The sequence below is a fragment of the Mus caroli genome, chromosome 2 (assembly GCF_900094665.2).
Source record: "Mus caroli chromosome 2, CAROLI_EIJ_v1.1, whole genome shotgun sequence".
NCBI lineage: Eukaryota > Metazoa > Chordata > Mammalia > Rodentia > Muridae > Mus > Mus caroli.
Window position 1 is genome coordinate 156,399,666 of NC_034571.1, and position 21,541 is coordinate 156,421,206.

General features: G+C 48.0%; 3 protein-coding genes across 4 annotated transcripts in view; 2 read left to right on the forward strand and 1 right to left on the reverse strand.

Moving 5' to 3' along the window:
* Positions 1-222: 222 nt before the first annotated feature.
* Sys1 (SYS1 golgi trafficking protein) lies at positions 223-4,783 on the forward strand. The gene is made up of 4 exons (XM_021149267.2): positions 223-454; positions 627-863; positions 2,575-2,642; positions 3,620-4,783. Exons 2-4 carry the CDS (start codon positions 702-704, stop codon positions 3,858-3,860), a joined length of 471 nt encoding a protein of 156 aa, XP_021004926.1. The 5' UTR covers positions 223-454; positions 627-701; the 3' UTR covers positions 3,861-4,783.
* Positions 4,784-6,320: 1,537 nt separating this feature from the next.
* Positions 6,321-21,541, forward strand: part of Dbndd2 (dysbindin domain containing 2) — a 23,271-nt gene continuing 8,050 nt past the window's right edge. Inside the window, exons 1-2 of the mRNA XM_029474010.1 lie at positions 6,321-6,538; positions 11,525-11,709. The gene's annotated coding sequence lies outside the window, so the exon portion shown is untranslated. The remainder of the gene's footprint in view (positions 6,539-11,524; positions 11,710-21,541) is intronic.
* Tp53tg5 (TP53 target 5) lies at positions 7,395-13,076 on the reverse strand. 2 transcript variants are annotated; one of them, XM_021149255.2, is made up of 5 exons: positions 12,961-13,042; positions 12,607-12,681; positions 12,288-12,418; positions 10,409-10,896; positions 7,395-7,456 (listed from the first exon to the last, which is right to left on the reverse strand). In XM_021149255.2, exons 1-4 carry the CDS (start codon positions 13,006-13,008, stop codon positions 10,434-10,436), a joined length of 717 nt encoding a protein of 238 aa, XP_021004914.2. In that variant the 5' UTR covers positions 13,009-13,042; the 3' UTR covers positions 7,395-7,456; positions 10,409-10,433. The 2 variants fall into 2 exon arrangements, with proteins under 2 accessions (XP_021004914.2, XP_021004906.2); XM_021149247.2 differs by lacking the exon at positions 7,395-7,456 and adding an exon at positions 9,695-9,808 and having other exon boundaries at positions 12,961-13,076.

Consider the following 21,541-nt stretch of genomic DNA (forward strand, 5'->3'; position numbering starts at 1 on the left):
TATTTTATTTTATTTTATTTTATTTTATTTTATTTTATTTTAATTTTATTTATTTTATTTTAAAAGTGTAGACCTTCCACCCCTTTCCCTCCTAGGAATGGACCTGCTGGATTATAAAAAATCTCCCTCTAGAGGGCGCGCAAAACCCACGGTTTTGTGCCTCACTTCCGTTTGCCTTCATCCTTCCTCTTACGCATGTGCAGAGTTTGTTTCCGGGCTGCTCGCAAGGGCCCCTTTGGATGGCGTGTAGGGTTCATCCACTGCGTCTGCGCAATGCCCCTCGGTTGCCGTCCCCGGAAGCTCTCCCTTCCCAGGAAGCCGTGGGCCGCAGCTATTCGGCCTCTCTAGGCCGGCGGGTCCTCCGCTCCATGGTCCTGACTGTCAGCGCCGTGTCAGGAGGCCAGCGCCGAGGGCCGGCTGCGCTCGGACGCTTCGACCCTCGAGCCGGTCGCGGGTGAGTGAACCCGGGAGGAGCCCGGCGGTCGGAACGGGTGGGTCCGCCCGCCCCGCCTCTCCCACCCGGGAATGGGCTCGCTCCCGGGTCCCAGGCCCACCTCCCTCCCTCCCGCGCCGTTACCAAGGCGACGGCCGGCTGACCGGCTGCAGCTCCGTGTGTCTTCCCGCAGGTATCCCGGCGGCCGCGGGACGATGGCCTGGTGGCACTGACAGGCGCGGGCGGCTGCCGAGCCCCGCGGGCCGGCATGGCGGGCCAGTTCCGCAGCTACGTGTGGGACCCGTTGCTAATCCTGTCGCAGATCGTACTCATGCAGACCGTCTACTATGGCTCTCTGGGCCTGTGGCTGGCGCTGGTGGACGCGCTGGTGCGCAGCAGCCCGTCCCTGGACCAGATGTTCGACGCGGAGGTAAGCTTAGCGGAAAGGAGTGGGGTTTGATAGTGGGGCACCGCCGAGCTCTAGGTCGGTCTGGGACAAGTTCTCATTTTGTGGACACTTTTTTTTTTAAAGAAGGGGTTTCAGTGTGCGCTTCCCCCCGACCCCGGTGCCCATCTGTAAAACGGAACGACTGAGAACAGGGAAGGAGATAGAGTCTAGGAAGCAAAGTAGTGATCTACAAAGTTCACGCTCAGGAACTGCGCGTTCGTGATACAAACAAGCAAAATCTCATAGGGTTTTAAAGAACCTTACAGTGTTGTGTTGGCTGCCGCTGCGCTCAGCCTCGTAGCCAGCTCCGCAGCTTGTGGCTAGAGGTTGAACACACATGGCAGATACTACAGTCAACAGACTTGTGTCCCGGGCAAACATGATATCTCTTTCTTGAGACCCTCTAGAAAAATGACTTCCTTTCTCCCAGCTGAGCTTGTCAGGAGCCTCCGTAAGAAGAGGGATAAACAAAAGGGCATCCCTCGTGATGAAGTGGAAACTGTTAAGACTTGGTGTCAGATAGGTTCCTTTAAATTCCTCTCTGCTGTGTGACTTGGGCAAATGTTAACTCTCCCGTCTGCAATATCATACTGTTGGCACGAGGTGGTGAACTGTTCAAAGAGCCTGCTTGTGCTTAGCACCCAATCTAGCTGAGAGAACTTGAAGAGTTGTTTTGCCTTTCCAATCCCTTTTATCCTCTGCAAAGTGAGCAGGATAATCCTGTCATGTTACCTATAGTAAAATGTTAAAAGGCCCAGAGAGGTTTAGGAATAAGAACATGCTTTGTGCCGGGCATGGTGGCGCACGCCTTTAATCCCAGCACTCGGGAGGCAGAGGCAGGCGGATTTCTGAGTTCCAGGACAGCCTGGTCTACAAAGTGAGTTCCAACACAGCCAGGGCTACACAGGGAAACCCTGTTTCAAAAAAATGCTTTGTGAAGTATAGTGGAAGCCTAAGAGCTAAGAGGAGAGACAGTGATAGTTGATATGAACAAAGTTCTTAGTTCGGGAGAACTTGGAATGGAGTCCTTGCGTTTACTACTGTTGTTTGCATCGGCCCTTGGGTAACTAATTCTGTGGAAAGAGACACTAGGAGCTTTGTGAGATCATGGATGTCAAAGGCCTTTGCAGGCTGAAGCATGGCACGGGTATTTAGTATTTGGTAGTACTCTGTCAACAATAAGTATGGCAAACATAGCATATGCTGAGTAGTGGCACCTTGTGGGTGGCGCCATCCTTCTTGTAAGGGCCTATGGGAATCAGGCTTCGTTGCAGAGCGACCTGATGTCCACAGCCTGAGTTTAGGCGACAGCTTTGGAAGGATGAGGTACTAACGGGTTTTTGGTCATGGTTATTCAACTCCGCCCCTACTGTGAACTGTGTATCTGTGAAGCAGAAGCCTGACCTGTGGAGCCATAGTTTGCTAAGGAGATTTCCTAGACTTGATTCTTGCTGTCTAGATAAGCTATTGCCTCAGGCAACTTCCCTAAACTCTTGCATCTTTTGTAAATGGAGAATGAATAGTAGTCCCTCCCCACATACCATGAGGTTCAAATGAGATCCTAGTGGATGCGTGTGAAGAGAGCGTGTTGTCTCCTGTCCTCTGAGAAGAGTGCTCATGCCATCAGCTCTGTGCTGGGATCCCGGCTGTGCACAGCCGCTTCTCTAGTGTCCCTTTTGTGATTCCCCTTCAGATCCTGGGCTTCTCCACCCCTCCAGGCCGGCTCTCAATGATGTCCTTCGTCCTCAACGCCCTCACCTGGTGAGTATCAGCAGCTGTACTATTTGTCTAACTTCCTAAACCTAAGCCTGAGGCAGGCTGGCACTTCTTCCTGGGAGTAGTAAGATGGGTCAAGAGTGTGTTTCTGTGGCCTGGCCCCATCATGGTCTCCATTGTTGTTCTGAATTAAGTGCAAAGCTCAGCTGTCACTGTATGTGCCTGATGGCGTTCTTTAATGTAGTGTGAGGTAAGGGAAGAATGAGACCAGGCACCGGGAGAATTGGCTTACACTCTTCTTCTGTGCCATTGCTTGAGTTCCCTTCCTCTTCCTCTCCTGGCCCCAGGCTCCCTGTGTATATACCAGGGGTTGGACTTGTTAGCGTCCTAGGTCACTTAGGACCATTGCTCATCTTTTAAGGATCAGTTTAGCATAGGGACCAAGATCTTAGACTTACGAGCAGTCTCACTTGGCTTTGAACCTTACCACTGGTATAGTGACTTTGGATAGTTTATCTGCAATTTGGTCATCAGTAAAGTGGGGCGAATCCAGTCACTTAGCTCTTAGCTGTAAAGTGCTGTTAATTCATGGGAAGTACTTCAAACAGTATCTTGTCCTTTACATTCAGACTACGCTGATGGGGGGAAGTATACAGATTTCTGGCTTTTCTTGAATAGTGGGGAAATGGATTGATTCCAGGCTGTAGTAAGATTTGTCTAGATGTACGTAGCTTTTGTCTGCATTTTACGTAGACCATGTATACTTTCCAGTACCCAGCAGTCTGAACCATTCCTGGGTAGCTGTTTGTCATCAAACTCTCCACCCGACATCCCTCTGTCAATCCACTCTTGATCTTACCCAGTAGGTTTCTGTAGGCATCTGATAGGATGACCCTTGCTTCTCACTTACCGTGCTTGCTTCTGATCATCATGATGTCATCCTAACTGTCCCCACTTCCCCAGCAACCTGATGTAAGGCCAGGACAACCCAGTGACAACTCGCTGCTATCCTCTCCCCACAGTGCCCTGGGCTTGCTGTACTTCATCCGGCGAGGGAAGCAGTGCCTGGACTTCACTGTCACTGTGCATTTCTTTCACCTCCTGGGCTGCTGGCTCTACAGCTCCCGTTTCCCCTCGGCGCTGACCTGGTGGCTGGTCCAGGCTGTGTGCATTGCACTCATGGCCGTCATCGGGGAGTACCTGTGCATGCGGACAGAGCTCAAGGAGATCCCCCTCAGCTCAGCCCCTAAGTCCAATGTCTAGAGTTGGGCCCTTTGGACACTCTGCTGGCACTTGGGCCCCATCACCTTGGGCTGCTCAGACCTCCAGATGGGGTCTGGCCCAAGTCTGAGCAGAACCCTGGAAATGTGAAGTCTGTTGGTGGAGAGATAATGAGGCCCCATCATAAAGGCAGGTAGCAGCCATGATCACAGATGCAAGAATGGCCTCTGCTTGCCAAAGCCTTGATATCTGGAGGCCAGTAAGGGACCTCATGGAGGGTAGTGACAGATTTGGAACCATGTCACATGAGCCATCATACTGTCACCAGCCTGTTATTTTAAAAAGAAAAAAAAAAATCAAGGATATCTGATTGGAATAAACCACTCTTCTCGTTGTCTGTCTTATGCCTGTGACAGCCGGTACTTTTGCCGTGTTGCCAAACTACAGGGATTCTCTGTGGAGAAATATCTGATTTCTGGGTCCATAGCCACAGGAAAAAATGTAGGTACAGAGTGCTAGGCTGCTGAGAGGACGTCGAGGGGCGGAGGCATCGAGCACAAGAAAAATGCATGGCCGTGCCATTAGACACACACTTTTGTGTGTGTGTGTGTGTCCAGGACCCATGACTGACTCCCTCTAGTTCCCTGTATGGACTCTGCCTTGCTGTTGTCACTCAGCACAGCCAGAGACAGGACCCAGAGAAAACCCTAGCATCCCTCCCAGCCTTACCTTCATAATAAAAGCCACTGTCTGCTCTCTGGAAGCGAGCAGGCAGCCAGCTTCTACTGGACCTCAACTGTGGTGGGAGTTTCTGTTTGCTGTCTTCTGAGTTCTGTGACAGGGAGGGTGTACTAAAGGTGCTGGAGGCTCGCCCTGCCCTGCTAAGCTTTCCTCCAAGTGGTTTCCTCAGGAAGGGCTGGCAGCTGTCCTTCCTAGGTACATAAATACACTATTTTCCAATCCTTTGCCTTGTATTTATGTCATTGTTGGGACTGAGAGAGATCAGCTGTGCACAAGAGCTATAAATAATTAGTATTCTCTCTTTGCTGAGCCCCAGGGTTACTGCTCCAGGTAAAATACCAAATGCCAGAGTAAGTGTGGTAGCACCTGCTTGCCTTAAGACTTGGGAGACTGAGGTTGGGGGAATCATGAGTTTGAGGCCAACCTGGGCAACATGACAAACTCAGTCAAGAAAACAGGCAGAATACTATATCCCACCCTCCACCTGCAGCTGCCACAGTCCCCTACTCCCCCCTTGCCCCCCCCCCCAGCACACACACTTGTGATTCCTGAACTGTGGCATACATTTTTTTGTGAAGTCTGGTTTCTGGAGCTTGTCCAAGCTAGCTGAGGATCACAGCTAAGATGAGTTTTGCTTCCTGCACAGGGAGCCCTTCTTGCCTCTTGGCTCTGCTTGGTAGAGTGAGAATCTGAGACTGAAAATACCTGGACAAAGGCTAGGTGAGCTAGGGTGAGCCCCGGGGGTAACCCGGGTTGGGGCCACACTGGCTGCAGGGCCTGGGCCCAGCGAGATTGGTGGGTTTCCTCCCTAACAAACTCTGAAGGCACATACATGACAGCAGTGAATGATTTCAGGAGTGTGGCTGCTCCCTTAAGCTGAGGATTCTGTTGCTCCAGGCAGGAACATCTCTTACCGGTTTCTCTTAATGGCTATGCCAGCTTTTCCTACATAGGTTTTTGTTTGTTTTGTTTTTAAATGAGAAGCCTGTGTCTTTTGACTGCTAATTTGATTTTTGGAAATTGGAAAATCACCAAAGGAACCAAGGTGGATTTTTTTTTTTAATTTCTTTTTATTCCAGCTAATATGATGACTGAGCTGAGTAACAGTTGATTAAAGATTGCATAACCTTCCCCAGAGGACAGGGAGACAGGTCTGTCTCCATAGCTAACTGGCCATCCCACCTGTCTGGAGTAACAAGTTTCCAGTTCAGGATGCCCTGTCTCAGGATAGTAGGCAGGGAGTGGGGTGGGGTGTAAATTCCATATCCTGCTCTGGGCCCCACATGTGTGCATACCCACACTCAACCTGTACAGACACCATATGCATGCGAGATGTGTGCGGTTTCTGAAGCAACAATGCGAATGGTTTAGAGAGATGACTTCCAGGCTTCAGTAGCAGTGACAGCGCATCATCTTAATATAAATGCATCCACGGGGTGCTTAACAAGTGTCTAGTAGTGGGCCAGGGACTTGCCTCTTCTCATGTGACAACTTCAGTTGGAAGTCCCATCATCCGTATTTTACAGATAAGGAAACGAGCTTGTCAGCCTTGGAATTTGGGCTCTGGAGGTGACATTGCACTCTTGCGCAGAGGGCAGAGATTAGGATATGTAAATTCTGATTGGCCCAGCAGTCTATATAACCTTATAGCCAGGCCTTCAGACCGAACTATCACTCTAGATTAGGCTGAACAGAGTTTTAAAAGCATAACAAGCTAGTCATGAAAAATGCGCAGGCGGTGTACAAGGACCACAGCTTAACAAGTGACAGAGGAACGCATGCCATGTGTGTCTTTCCAGAGGATGAAGGCTGCAGTCTAAAACAGACCTACCTCTGGCTTCCTGGTGAATGAACATACCTCCTCTGGAGACCTGAAGTCTTGACCCTGCCTCTCCCTTCACTCTGCCTCACACCTGAATTCAAGAGACATGTGGAGACTTGTGCACTTGCCGCTCAAAACAGTTAACCCCAAAAGACAGGTGAGGTGGGGTGGAGTATGGCTTAGAGGAGACCTAGCTCCTCTTTCTAGGCAGCCCCTAGAAAGACTACATGGAAGTCAGACTGCACTGGCAGACATCTTGGAGGGAGGGGTTTGAGGGAAGGCCCCAGGTCCTCCTAAGTCCTGAAGGAATCATGACTCATAAAGGCTCTCCTGGAAGCTGAGTTTCTGGGGCTCTCCTCTGTGGCTTTGGGGTGACTTCCTTCTTCTGACCAAAGGGCAGTCAGAGACCAAACATCACAGCTTGTAGGAGAGTGACAAGAGCTAAGGGAAACTGTTGTGGCAGGAGAGGGGCGTGGGAGCCGAGTGTCCTGGCACATCCTACTCAGTGGGACCTGCCGTCTGGAGGACTAGGAAGCTGCATGGGGTGACTGAGTAGAGGCCAGCTTGGCTGGAGTGCGATTATTTATTTATTTTTTTATTATATGTAAGTACACTGTAGCTGTCTTCAGACACACCAGAAGAGGGCATCAGATCTCATTACGGGTGGTTATGAGCCACCATGTGGTTACTGGGATTTGAACTTTGGACCTTTGGAAGAACAGTCGGGTGCTCTTACCTACTGAGCCATCTCACCAGCCCCTGGAGTGCGATTGTATCTCACACTCTAACCCCAACCCCTGCAAAAGACAGTACTGGAGTGTTTCCATGTTAACTATATACATTCTTTCATGCTTCAAATGGTGCAGTGTGGTGGGGAGGTGGGCATGCAGTATTGTTCAGGGTACAAGGAAAGCCAACATACTTAGTGTGGAGGGACATCTTTATCAAGTATTTCCCATCTACAGCTGGATGAATCCATGTATGTATGCAGGGCTCAGGACCGTGGAGGGCAGATTGTACTCAACTTCTTTAGATTATTGTGAGAATTTCATGAGATCCCACATGTAGCACAGATCTGGAAAGTAGGCAATGACCAATGATTATAAAAGTTAGCAGGCTCCCTCCTGCATACCCATTTTATAGAAGAGACTCTTTTTACCAGTCTGCCTCCCCCTGCTCATGAATATTCTCACTTAATCCACGGAGAGGGGGACTACAACGAAGGTGTTAACAATTCAGCTCCACACCACACAACTCCCGTTCCAAGCGTGATCCAGATAACTGGGGTATGTTAGGAAACCGACAGCTAGTTCCTTATTGGCAGCCAATTAGCAGCTCACAAGGGAGAAGCAGGACCAAGCCTGGGATGTTAGGGAATGGAACTGTGAAGGAAGCTTGGGGGAGTCTAAAGTCCTTCAGCACCCCACAAACTGACCTTCCACATAAGCTTCATTTACTTCAGAACCTCCAGATGGGTGTTAGTGGTACCGCCCCCCCCCCCTTTGAGACAAGGTCTCAGTGTGTAGACTTGGCAAGTGCTATCTATATAAACCAGGGTAGCCTGGGACTCATGGGGATCCCTCTAGCTCTGTTTCCCCAATGCTGGGATTAAAGGCCCCACCTCTCCCAGCTAGTGTCCCTTAAAAAAACAAACAGAAACAATTGAAATAGTGAGATGTGGAGGCGCACACCTTCAGTCCCGGCACCCGGATGGCAGAGGCAGGCGGATCTGGAATGGGGGGCCAGCCTGCTCTACAGAGTAAGTTCAACACCATTTCTGGGATACTCTTTTCTCAAATAGTGGATCTTACCAAACCTTAAGTAGTTAAATACAGGGAAGGAGGCAGTAGAATGTAAGCAGATGGCAGTCACAAATGTCCAGGGCTTGGGGACATGGCCATGTTGGAAGAAGTTATGTTGGAGGCAGAAGTTGTGCCTTTCACCATGCCCTTCTTCCCCTTGGCGGTGGTGGACCTCAGCCTCTGCACATAGGCCTCAGCCTAACTCCTCCTGGGCACAGACTGCAGCATGTCAACCTTGGTCAGGCCTTCTCCACTGGAGCCTGTACCCGAGTCCCTCTCAGAACTGGATGCCATGAAGACAGAGCTTGTGCCCTGAGCACCTACTGAAAGATGCTGGTCTGAGGTCACAGGTTAATAAAACAGGAGGTTGGGAAGAGATTGAACAGAGGTTATTTACCAAGGTTGATGGGACCCAAAATGGAGACCACTGAGCAGGAAAACAGCTGGAGAAGAGCAACTGGGGAGGAGGGTCCCGGGAAGCGGTAGGGGCGGTGATACACAGGAGGGCCACAGATGCTCAGATGCCCTTGGGCTCCACCTCTAAGAAACAGCAGTGTAGTGGGATACTCCCGATGCCATGTGGGCTCTGGCCGGTCCATGTTCTCAGGCTGTCTCTCCAATACAGATGGCAGTGCCAGGCCCAGAAGGGAGCAGCAGTGTGAGAGCAAGTGAGGCCGACCTCCATCCTTCTCCTCCCAGAGGGCTCTGTGGAAGGACCTGCCCTTTGGTGCCTCACCTGAGGGCAGGCACACTCATGGAAGCCAGCTCCAGGGAGGAGACCTGGGACCCTTTGACTCTCCCCAGCTGTGTGTACAAGGCCTATGGTTCCTGCTGACAACTGGTGACAGAGATGAGATCAAGTTGGCCAGGGCCTGGCTCAAGAGTGAACCTGTGTTAGACCTCAGCTGTAGGATACTTGCCTACCCTACCTGTCCTGGTTTTCCCATGATCTTTGACTAAGGTTAGAGTGGTTGGACAGGATCCATAATCTGTGACCAAGGAGGCCCAGTTATTGACACCACAAGCACTGATAATCTATGGGGAGCTGGATTCTGGGAAGACTGTGGGCCAAGTCCGTGTGACTTCTCCCCTTAGGAAAGTAGAATGGAGAGAAGCCAGGAGAATGAGGGTAACTTTGCTCTGGTGACTCCTCTCTGAGCAAGCCTGGGTGAGAGTCACCTGCTGTAGAGGCATACAAGTCTCTGCTGCTCCTTGGGTCGCAGGACCATTATGAGGTACCTGTACCCAGGAGACAAGTGGGCTCTGACTTCATAGAGGAAGTGTGCACTGCTCAAAGGGGCCACCTTGTGGGGGAGTTAGGGGAGGCTGAAGGACACAGCTTGGTAGATTTTCTGTTCTGGTTTTACAAAATGACCTTACGAGCCGTGGGATGGAGGAGGATAGCCGACTCAAGACACATACACACCCACCCTCCTCCCCTGCACCTCCCCAGGAAACCTTTGCTCCATGTTTATGTGATGTCAGCCTCAGATAGGCAGAGCCAGTAGTGCCATAGGGGAGATTTTATTTGTAGACTTGCGACTTTCTTGCCTATCCCTTCCACTAAGCTGATAGCACGATCTCTACTTCTTACAATTCAAGTCCCATCCAGGGTTACACACCACCTGAAAGCAGAGCATCCTGTTAGTTATGAGAACCGCCCCTAGAGGGCGCTGTTATTCGATGAGCAAGCACAGGGCCTGGGCGCTTTGTGTTTTTTTTTTTTTGTGGCAAATTGGAGCTCTCTGGTTTTACCAAAAGGAAACACATTAATGTGGACTTCATGACAAGGTCAGCCTCTTCCATTCATGGGAACCTCAACCAGTGAAGGGGAGAGTTTCTTGTCTTTGCTTTAAGAACTTTCTTTTTAGCATAAGTCTTATTTAAAATGTGAATAAATCAGAGTTGATTCTAAAGGGAAGTGACGCAATAAAGCCCAGTGTGGCTCCTTCTCCCTAGGTTTAAACATCAATTGAGCTTCAGAGACAGAGCGGTTTCCACTCTCCTGAGGCCTCCTCATTTGAGATGGTGCATATCAGGTCTCAATTCCATTGTACCTTTCCTGGAGCTCAGAGTCAGACCGAGATGTAACCTCAGCCCAGCTATTAGCCTGCTGTGTGGCCTGCTTCCCCTCTCTGGAGATGGAGTCTCCCAGTACTGCCAACCACACTCACCAAGACCCACAGCCCCGAGCATGAGCCTGGCTGAGGTGGTGTCACACTTACCTAGTGTGGATGGTGCGTAGGCAGCTCAGAGTGATGCACAGCAGAAACGGGTGCAGGAGCGCTTGAGGCACCGGTAGGTAGACGATCTACACATGATCCGGCGCCCTGGGATGTGTATGCGTGTGGGAAGCCCCTCAAACCAGACCAACTGGTCAGTTATATCCAGTGCCTTCATCTTCCCCATGGTAGTACTGTGATGGTAGGTCTTTAAGAAGACAACTCGGGGCTTCTTAACGTAGGTCTTCCTCTTCTGGGCCCTGGTTTGCAAGCCACCACTCTTTGATACCTTGGAGACTTTAAATATTTCCTGCTTTTTTCTCCATGTCACGGCTGCAGGTGACCCCTTAGATCCTTGCTTGGGCTTCCACTTTTTGGATGTTTTTTGCTTGGGTTCCTTTACGGACTCTGCCTTCTTAGAATTTGGTCTCATTTCAAGGACCCTAATCTCTTGGAACTTTATATTATTTTGTTTCACTTTGTCCTTGTCCCTGGCAGGGAGAAGAAAGACCATTAGCAGATCAGGGCTAACAGGGTCCTTCCAACCCAGCCCTGAGGTGGTTGCTATGTAGAGTTCTAGCTCTACCAGGCTCCCTGAACCAGACTGAAAAGAAATGTCTCTGGAGCCTGGGTGTGGTGTAAGAGTAGTATGGGCAGAATGGATGTGAGACCTCGGGAAGTCAGATAGCAGGAGCCTAAGGATAGTATGTTGTTGGCACCTGCCACTATGCTAGGCTTCTGTCTCAACTGAGAGGGAAGCCTGTCCAGTGTTCCTTTCAAATTATATTCTGAGAAATCATGGCATTCCGAGGAGCCTTCTCCAGTACCCTCACCTGCCTTGGGTAGAAGGCAGGGTGAAGGTAAGATGCCCCTCACATTGAGGGTTAGTTAGGGACAACTGTTTTTAAGAGATGTTTCTGTGTTTTCAGAACCATGGTGTTCTGTCACCCTGAGCCAGGTGGTTCTGGGCTTCCCGGTCACCTGTATCTGGGAGGCCACATTAAAGAAAGAGCCTCAGGAAGGAATTAACAGTCAGAAATATATTCTCTCTCTCTCTCTCTCTCTCTCTCTCTCTCTCTCTCTCTCTCTCTCTCTCTCTCTCTCTCTCTCTCTTACCAGAAAGGAGATTTCCTCAGGAGTACTGTGCCAGCTGGGCAAAACCCCACACTAGCTCATCCTAGCTGATGAGAGCGATGCCAGTGGATGGCGGCTCTCAGGATCTGCCAAGTAGGAAGCAGTGGAGCCGCAGCAGACTGCAGCAGTCTTTGGAGACAGACATGCTGGACTCTGATCATACAGATGAGGTGAGACATGTAACCTCCCAGAGCCCTGGGTCTCCATCATAAAAATGGGGCACACGTAGGATTGTTGTGAAGAAGGAACTAAGTAGGTGCATGTGTAACATGCCAAGCAGAGAGCGGACACTTACACACTTGTTCTTCAAATTCTAGAGTAAGCAAGAGCATGGGTCATCAGATTCAGAGGGCAGTCTGTGAGTGAGTCTCTGGGCGAGGCTGCCAGGGAGAGGAGGAAGCAGAGAAAGCTCCCCAGCACATGCACACTCAGTACCCCAGTGACCAGTGGGCCCTTCGCCGCCTCACTAGGTGACTGATCGCTGTTACAGCTACAGTTTTGCTATGAGGTAGGAATGACTTCAGACAGGTACTCTACCAATTATCAATTCAGCTGGCCAAGCTAAATCACTTCACTTCCTGAGCTTCAGGCCCTATCAGTAAAATAGCTTGAGTGAATACCTGTTGCACAGAGCCCTTCTATAAAGAGGGCCACTGTTTCCAATCCTTTACTAAGTTTCTGTTCCTGGGAAAGATAGCCATTGGGTCCATTTTGTGAGTATATAAGGAGGGGGTGTGGGCAAGCTTACCTAGAAGAGATTTGCAGGATCTTTGGAACTCTGAGCATTGAATTCCAGCACCTTCTGGCCAGCTTATGGAGTTCCTGGATCCGGCTATTTGAGCTCTTGAATAGCTTCAAGAGGGACAAGTTTTTTAATACCTGTCAGGGTCAAGAAACCGGAAAGAGGTCTCCAGATCTCCCAGGGGAGCCCTTCATCCCGTCTGTTGCTTGGCTCAGCCCAGGGATGAGTCTGCTGGCTCCCATGGCTCACCGGGTCTAGCACCTGGGGGTGGCACTTCAGATGGGGGTTGGCTTCCCTAAGCAGGGGCTAAAATAGAACATCTCACCATTTTAAGTCGGTTCCGCTCAATCACTTTGCTCACATGCTGGGTTATCTTGTCCTGCAGTTTCTCATCTTGTGTCTGAGGGGTAGGAAGAAAGAGAGCGAGCTAGTATAGGGGAATCCCCTCGAGTTCCTGTATTGTGCCTTTCCTGTTTGAGTACAGTCTGAGCAGTCCTAGACTGGAATCTTGGTGTTTTGGGTTTGGAACAGAACTGAGAGAGTTTTAGCTCTACCGGCCTCTATTTCTCCTTCCCCTTTCCCCTTCCCACATGGCTGGAGAGACTGTCTTTGCTGTGGCTGGATTCTCTGATTAGACCCCTTTTATGGGGCCTGCTGGGGCTCCAGGACAAGGTCTGACCTTAGAAGGCACTTTATCTCTCGGCCTCTTCTTTGTAGATGGACTCATGCTGGGGCTGTAGGAGCAAGACTGGACCAGTGCTGCCTGCACCCTGCTCCTCGCACTGCAGCGCTCGGCTGAGTAACATAGGATGGTGCTGGAGCTGCCAGGCAGGGGAGCTGTGACATCACTGAAATGTGCGACAGCATCAGGACTGTGTCTCCAGGGGTAAAGGGTGAAGGGGCAAGAGGCCACACCCATCTGTGGAGAAGCTCAGTATGAGGCAGGTGGTGAATATGATCATGACCTCCCTATAAGATAAGAAGATGGACCCCTCTTTTTAAATGAAGCTAAGATTTTTAAAGGTTATATAGTTTACAAGTTCACATGACTGGTTGCTGGTAGAGCCGAGAACATGATGTAGGTCCGAAAAGTCAATCCATGAAAAGGGGAGTTCCCAAACTGCCCGTCTCTATCCAGGCCACATATGTTGACTGGCACCTGTGACCTTCTTTTCTCTGTATAATTCCTAGAATAAAATGAGCTTATATTCAGTTGAAATCAGGCACAGTTTAGGTGGTATGGCTGTAGACTGGCTTACACTGTAGTGGAGACAAGTATCCCTCAAATAGTATATGTGTGTATTATAAATTTTACTGATAGAAATCTAAAAATAATCTTATAATGCTCTTATTATAAATTTTATTGTTCAGTTACTATTCTTTTGTTTGACTTTGGTTTTGGGTTTTGGAGACAGGGTGTCTTGGTGTGACAGAGCCCTGGCTGTCCTAGAACTCTCTTTGTAGACCAGGATGATCTTGAACTCACAAGAGATCTGCCTGCCTCTATTGTTTAAGGGCTGGGATTAAAGCCATGCACCACCACATCCAGCCTGTTTTGGGTTTTAATTAGTAATTTATTTTTATTTATATGGTGTGTGTGTGTGTGTGTGTGTGTGTGTGTGTGTGTGTGTGTGTGTGTAGGGGTGCTTGCAGAGGCCAGAGAGAGTGCTGTCCCTAGGAGTTAGAGCTCTAGGCGGTTATGGTGCTTGGGTGTTGGGAGGCAAACTTGGATCTTTCGTAAGAGTGGAGTGTGTTTCTAAGCACAGAGCTGTCAATTTTGTTTTTGAAATAATTGTCTTGCTATGTTGCCCAGGCTAGCCTCAAACTCAGAGAGCTGTCTTAGTTCCTTTGCTTAGCTCTCCCTTAGTTTTCTCTCCCAACGTACTTACACTTTCCTTGAATTTTGTTTAAGTCTTCTTTCTATCCCTGGCCAGCATGTGATCATGTCTAAACAAATGCGGATTCCATCATAAGGATTGGAATTTCTATTCAAACTAGAGGGCGAGAAAACAAAAATATGAAATAGCAGAAACTATGAAACAATAAGAGAGACTTTGAAATCTCTCTCCCTCCATGACCTGACTGGCTTTGCATAGCTAACGTTTTCTCTAGGATTTTCTTTTCTTTCTTTTATTCTTTTAAACTTTCAAGTCAGGGGTTCTCTGGGCAGCCCTGGCTGTTCTGGAATTTGCTCTGTAGACCAGGCTGGCCTCAAATTCATAGAGATCCACCTGCCTCTACCTCCAAGTGCTGGGATTAAAGGCGTGCGCCACCCCAGCCCAGCTTCTATTACTTAAGGACAGACCAGTTGCCAGGAACTGTCTTCTGTGAAGGGCTGCTACTGTGGGACTTTTCAGCTATAGCTGTAACTGCCTACCTTGGTTCTGTATAAAGCAGCCACAGATAGTATGTGAGTGGGCATGGTTTTAATGCAAGAAAACTATAAATACAACAGATGAGCTGAATTTGGACCATGCCAACCAGGGACAAATCAATGAAACAATACTTTTAAACCCAGTTCGTCATGCTTACCTCTCCTGTGAACTGCTCCTATTGAAGTTAATTTCAGCTCACCAGTTGGTGTCACTGGACTTAGGGTAGAGAAAAACTATTCAGGAACATGCCTTTATGCATCATATCTATGCAAGTCTACAGGGTAAAGACTCTCGGGGAGACATACAAATGATGGCGTTTCAGGTTAGAAAAGGACAAGCGGGTGCACTTTACCTTTATATGCTCAGTGTCACTCATGTAATTATAACTTTAGTCACTTAACCTTTGGTGGTGGCTGCATTTTGGAACAAGCCTGCAGAGATTCTCAAATGGAGGAGTAGACTTCCCTGAGCCTACGAGTCAGACTTACCTTGTCATTTACAGCAGAAGGAGCTAAGTGTTTGGATCAAAGTAAACAGGGGGAGGGGATAAGAAAGGTAAAGGGAGGGGTCTGCTGTGTTAAGAAGTGTGATTGTATAAGCCTGGAAGCCAGCACTTGGGAGCCTGGGGCAGGAGGATCAGTTCAAGACCAGCCTAACTACACACAGAGACACTATCTCTCAGACAAAACAAGAACCAGTCTAGAGAGATTGCTCAGTGGTTAAAAGCCCGTCTCCTACAGAGGACCGACCTAACAGTTCCCAGCACCTAATGTGGAACAGCTCACATCCAACTGTAACCACAGTTTCAGGGGGTTCCACCAGCCCTCTGGTTCTACAGGTGTCTGTATTCACATGCAGATACACACATACGTACACATAACTTTCCCCTTTAAGGCAGAAGTCTGGTTTGTGAAATATTTATCAAGAAGATGAGATTTGAGCAGAGCCCGGAAAGAAATGGAGGCTGTGGTAGCAGAACATGAGGTTGAAGAGGAAATTATGGTGGCTCAGGACAGATGGAGGCACACCCTAAAGGACGATGGTCTGTCTGAAGCCCTGCTGTGCGGGTGGCTACATCAGAATAATCCGAAGAGCTTGTAAGAATTAGCTTCTCAGGCACTGCCCCATTGCCCAGCCAGTCTGATATCCAGTCAAGTTTAGTAACCCACTCCATCCTGGACTTCCTTATACATCCTTTATCTGTCTTATGAAGGTGTGTTGGGGGCATTGATATGCCTCATGGAAGATAACGGGTAATCAGGAAGGAAGACAGATGTCATAGACAATCCCTTGTGCACACTCTTTTGTGGATCCCAGTGTTCCTTGGCCTCTCTCTCTGCTCAGGGATCCTGCTGCTGCTACTGCCATTACGGGCTTATCCAGTGGACTGTACCGGACTGCAGATGTTCTGAGGCCTGTTAGCTCCATCAGCTCCATCAGATCACGTACAGTGCCAGCTCAGGAGCTGGGGTGTGCGCTGGGGTAGGCACCTTGGACAGCAGCCCTGTAGGCAGAGCATGCCCCCTTTCTGTGTGCATCTCAAACTCATAGGCCAAGGGGAAGGCACCACTCGAGTGTAGACTTCTCAAGAGTGGGAGCTTTTGTTTCATTCATTGGTAAGTTTTCCAGGACCTAGAACTGTGTCTGATAGGATCTGTATTAGTCAGGGTTCTCTAGAGTCACAGCACTTAGGGATAGTCTCTATATAGTAAGGGAATTTGTTGATGACTTAACAGTCTGCAGTCCAATTCCCAACAATGGTCAACAGTAGCTGTGAATGGAAGTCCAAGGATCTAGCAGTTACTCAGTCTCACTCAACAAGCAGGCGGAGGAGCAAGAGCAAGACTCCCTTCTTCCAATGTCCTTATATATTGTCTCCAGCAGAAGGTGTAGCCCAGATTAAAGGTGTGTTCTACCACACCTTTAATCCCAGATGACCTTGAACTCAGAGATTTAATCTTCTGGAATCCTTAGCCACTATGCCTCAAGATCTATCTCCAAGCCTCCAGATAAGGATCACTGATAATTCTGGATTGTAGTTCATTCCAAATATAGTCAAGTTGACAACCAGGAATAGCCACTACAGGATCATAGGTCATAATCAAGTTAAAAACAAAATCAATCAAAAAACCCACAACTATATAGCATTGTCTGTGACAAGGGTAAATGAGGGCCCTGACCCAATCTAAAGGGATTAGTAAAGGAAATATCAATGTTGGCCAGACAAAGGATAAGGAGTGAGCAGGGCCTTCTCACTAGAGGGAATGTAAAGGGTTTTGGCATGCAGTGAGGTTCTAAGCCATGTGTGGCAGGATGGACCCGGGAAAGTGAACACAATGTAAGTACTATGCTACTGTGTGCTTAGGGGCCAGGCTGTGAGCCTTGGAGTCACCTTTGGAAAGCCCCAGGAGGGCTGGGCCTGACACACAAAGGCTAGATTCTGTGCTGGGCCCAACCTGACTGCATTTCATTCCCTTCTAGTTATACATCTATTAGAACACATGTAAGATTTTATCTTTTAGAGGAGGTTTAGGCTTATATCAAAATTAAGTAGCAGGATATGGCCTTTCATCCCAGCACTTGGGAAACAGATTTCTCTGTGAGTTCAAGGCTATCCTAGTCTGCATAACAAGTTCCATGTCAGCTAGAGACACATAGTGAGACCCTGTCTCAAAAAGAAAAAAAAATAAGTAGATGTACAGAAATGTCCCATAACCTTCTAACCTTAAGGAAGTAGCCTCTGCATTCCACCAACAGTACCACTTAGTTTCTGACAGACATGGAGTGTTGTGTTAGCTTTATCATGGGAGGCCATCCTTCATAGTGGGGTCCCGCTTGCTACTGTCCAGTGTATGGCTTTGGATGAATGTTTAATAATGTGTCCTGGATATTACATCACACAGAATTGTCTCATTGCTCTAAAAAAATCCCCTCTGCTCCACTTTATTCATCCCCCCCTTCTCGGCCAAGCCCTGGCAAGCACTGACCTCTTTACAGTTTACAGCTTTGCCTTCCATATGTCCTGTGATCAAAGTAGAAAATCACTCTCTAGCCATTTTGAATTGGCTTTTTTTAATAATATCATTTAAACATACTCCGTGTCTTTTCATACCTTGAGTGATCACCTCTTTTTAGTGATAAGTAATAGTATTTTCTGTAAGCATCTCAGTTTATCCTCGCCTACTAAAGTACATCTTTTGTGGGGCTGGAGAGATGGCTCAGGGGTTGAGCACTGACTGCTCTTCCAGAGGTCCTGAGTTCAATTACCAGCAGCCACATGGTGGCTTACAACCATCTGTAATGGGATTCAATTCCCTCTTCTGGTGTGTCTGAAGACAGTGACAGTGTGTATATATATATATATATGTGTGTGTGTGTGTGTATATATATATATATATATATATATATATATATATAAAATAAACACTTTTTTAAAAAGGACATCTTTGGTGACTTGAGGTTTGGGCAGGTATGAACAGAGCTGCAGTGAACAGCTGTCTTTGGTGTTTATGCAGACGAGCTTTCTACTTTTCTACTCCTCTGGAGAAAAACCAGAGACCGCAGTTGCTGGTCCTCTACTTAGCTTTGTAAGATAGCACTGACTGTGGCTGTAATGAAGACATCTTTTTTAAAATATATATTTGGGGCGGGGGGTTCAAGACAGAGTTTCTCTGTATAGCCCTGGCAGTCCTGGAACTCACTCTGTAGACCAGGCTGGCCTCGAACTCAGAAATCCACCCGCCTCAAAAAATCTTTTTAACACAGGGTCTTGCTATGTAGCCCAGCCTGGCCTGGAACTCACTCTGTGGTGCAGACTAGTCTCCAACTTTCAGTCCTCCTGCCTTAGCCCCCAGAGTGCTAGGAGGCTGGGACCCTGGGTGTGAGCCATTACACTTAGCTAAGTCAAAGCTGTCATTCCTTATCTGCTCAAGGTGTCTGCCTTCTCAAAGTAGAGTCACCTGAGCAGTTCATACCCTGGAGACCAGATTGTTCCGTGACAGCGCTTCATGAGCAGTTTTCCACAGTCCACCTGGTTTGTTCTTCCTGTTTCCACAGGGAAAATGCTTTCATGGGGAGAGAAGCCTACCGAGTGACTTGGATGGTAACCCTGGAATAATAAAGAGGAGAAAGCTCTAGACATACAGTCTATCACCTGAGTTCTTCTTTTCTTCCTAGAAGATTTAATACATGTACACTGTATCGTGGTCATATCACCCCCGTTCCCTCCCTCTCAACTACCCTGCACTCCGTCCCCAACATGTCTCCCTCCCAATTTAAACACTCTGCTATTGTAACACACTGAGTCCAATTAGTGCTGCCAATGTGCACATCTGTACAAAGTCACCTACTGGGGCCTAGAGTGGCCACCTCTGGTGGTGTGACTGAGCATGGAATCCATAGGCTTATACTTCTTGCTTGCTTGCGTCACTGGAAGTAGGCTTTGAGGTTTTAGAAGCCTACCCCAGGCCTACCTAGCGTCTCTCTTCTGTTGTCTGTGGATGTAAAGCTCTCAGCTATAACGAGCTAACCCTCTGAAACCGTAAGCAAGTAACTGGAACTCCAGTGAGTTACCTTGGCCTTGGTGTCTGACACCACCCCAAAGAAAAGAGACTCGAACTCCTGTTCCAGGCGCCATAGTGTCTGTGTACTTTGTCTTTTCACTTTTTCTGAGATTAAACTATAATTGCATCTTCTCGGTTTTCCTGTGTCCCCTCCACCTTTGCCTCCTCTAAAATTCGTGGCCTCTTATTAAATTGTTATTGTTATAATACACACACACACATATATATATATACATACACATACATACATAAAGAGAAGAAAGCTCTAAACATACAGTCTACACACAACTTGCCAGTATCTTATTTCAAGGCTGACCAGTGGAACTGTAGGGAGCTTATTCCTAGGGAGACCGTTTCTCCCACTGTAAGGATTGCTTATTTATGTCTTTGAGTCTGGACGGGGAGATTTGCCCTTTCCATGTCAGTGTGCTGACCGCGGTGGTAGTTCTTCAGACCTTGCTTAGGCAGCCATGCTGTTGAAGTGCCATGGGTAAATCTTTCTGTCATTCCTAGGAGTCACAATCTCACAGCAGATCTCCTGGTGCTTCGGCACTTACAGTCCCCATCTTCCCTTCCCTGATGTTCTCGGAGTCGTAGATGCAGGGGTTGTGTTGTGGTGAGGTCACGGATCTTGGAGAACCTCTCAGCCCGCACTGCCCTAACTCAGCAAAGCCCTAACTGCAGTCCGGACAGTGTGCTGACGACCTAACACACCTGGCAGTTTTGAGGGATGAGAAAATCTTTCTCAGACCAAGGAAGAGCTGCAAGAGTTTTCTGTTGTCTTTGAATCTATAGTTATTTCAAATTTTTAAAAAGAATTTGGGGGCTGGCAAGATGGCTTCTGGATAGAGATGCTTGCTACAAAGCCTGACAGCCTGACTTTGATTTCTGAACCCCATGTGGTAGAAAAAGAAAGTCAGCTCCTGTAACTTGTCCTCTGACAAATGTATGAAGTAAATAAATAAATAAATAAATGTAAATTTAAAAATATTTTTAACAGCAAGAAAAGGCTCCTGAACTTCAAAATTCCATTGGCAGACATAGGTTGAAAAAATTAATCTGCAAATGAATATGCAGAGGTGGGATGTTCAGAACAGAGCTTGAGAGCTGAGGACACAGCAGGGTATGTTGTCCCGCCTACATGCCAAAAATGGGGTAGGGGGGGCAGAGGCAGGAGGATTACCACAAGTTCTGGGGCAGCTAGGACTGTATTGCAGAACTCTCTCACAAAATAAACAGAAGAGAGTCAAAATCCTAATGGAATTCTGTTTAGAAATCAACAATCTAATTTTAAAATGTATGAAGAAAGGCAAATACAGTGTGGCTTTGGAAAAGCTGCAGGGTTCACTGTCAGATTTTAAGTGTTACCGGGAAGCTATGATGTATCATAAAGGCATTACGGAGCCCTTCAGTGTTAGAAGATAACCTTTTTATTAAGTTGTATTGAAGTCCTTGCATTGTTGTTATATATCAGTGAACTTTAACCCAGATCTTAATTATAAAAATTAACTCAAAATGAGTCTTATGAAAACTCAAAACTTATAAAACACATACAGAGGTATAGGAAGCTGGGCGTGGTGGTGCATGGATTTAGTCCCAGCACTTGCAAGTGTCCCAGAGGCAGCCAGATCTCTGTGAATTCAAGGCCAGCCTGATCTACAAAGCCAAGTTCCAGGACAGCCAGGGCTGTTACACAGAGAACCCCCCCCCGCCCCCCCCCCACAAAAGACAAAAAGAGCATAGGACTACTACTTAGTGACTTCCAGTTAGCTCTTGAGAGAATCGGCCTTTGGAATCCTCACACTCTCCTCAAGGAGGGGGCTGCACGAGTGATTAGTGGTGATTTATTTTTAAAGTGTTCAACAGGAAATCTTTGAAGTTTTATTGTATATAATTTTGTTGTATACGATTAAAATATACAATCTGATTTTATAGGATACAAATAGTAAAATAGTGATAGTGGGGTCTGGGGAGATGTCTCAGTCAATAAAGTACCTACTGTGCAAGCATGGGGCGCTGAATTGGATTCACAGCACCCATGTAGAAGCCAGGTGTGCTGGCTGGCCAGAGTCCCACCCTGCTGGTGATGACGCTGGCCAGAGTCCCACCCTGCTGCTAGTCAGGGTAGCCAATGTGTGAGATCAGATCCGGAGAGAGACCTTGTCTCAAAAGTAAGGTGAGTGAGTGGTGGAGGGAGATCCCTCAGGCTGACCTCTGGGCACACATGTACAGTATTACATACCAGCAAGCACAGCTGACACTTGTATTCTCACATGCATGTACACAGAGAGAGAGAGAGAGAGAGAGAGAGAGAGAGAGAGAG

Coding starts and splice junctions, on each gene's coding strand:
- Tp53tg5 (XM_021149255.2), bottom strand. CDS start 13,008: ATGAGTCCATCTACAAAGAAGAGGCCGAGAGATAAAGTGCCTTCTAAG. Junction 12,682..12,960: donor GAGATAAAGTGCCTTCTAAG/GTCAGACCTTGT, acceptor CCTACCCCTCAG/ACACAAGATGAGAAACTGCA. Junction 10,897..12,287: donor ATCCTGCAAATCTCTTCTAG/GTAAGCTTGCCC, acceptor TCTCCCTGCCAG/GGACAAGGACAAAGTGAAAC.
- Sys1 (XM_021149267.2), top strand. CDS start 702: ATGGCGGGCCAGTTCCGCAGCTACGTGTGGGACCCGTTGCTAATCCTG. Junction 864..2,574: donor ACCAGATGTTCGACGCGGAG/GTAAGCTTAGCG, acceptor ATTCCCCTTCAG/ATCCTGGGCTTCTCCACCCC. Junction 2,643..3,619: donor GTCCTCAACGCCCTCACCTG/GTGAGTATCAGC, acceptor CTCTCCCCACAG/TGCCCTGGGCTTGCTGTACT.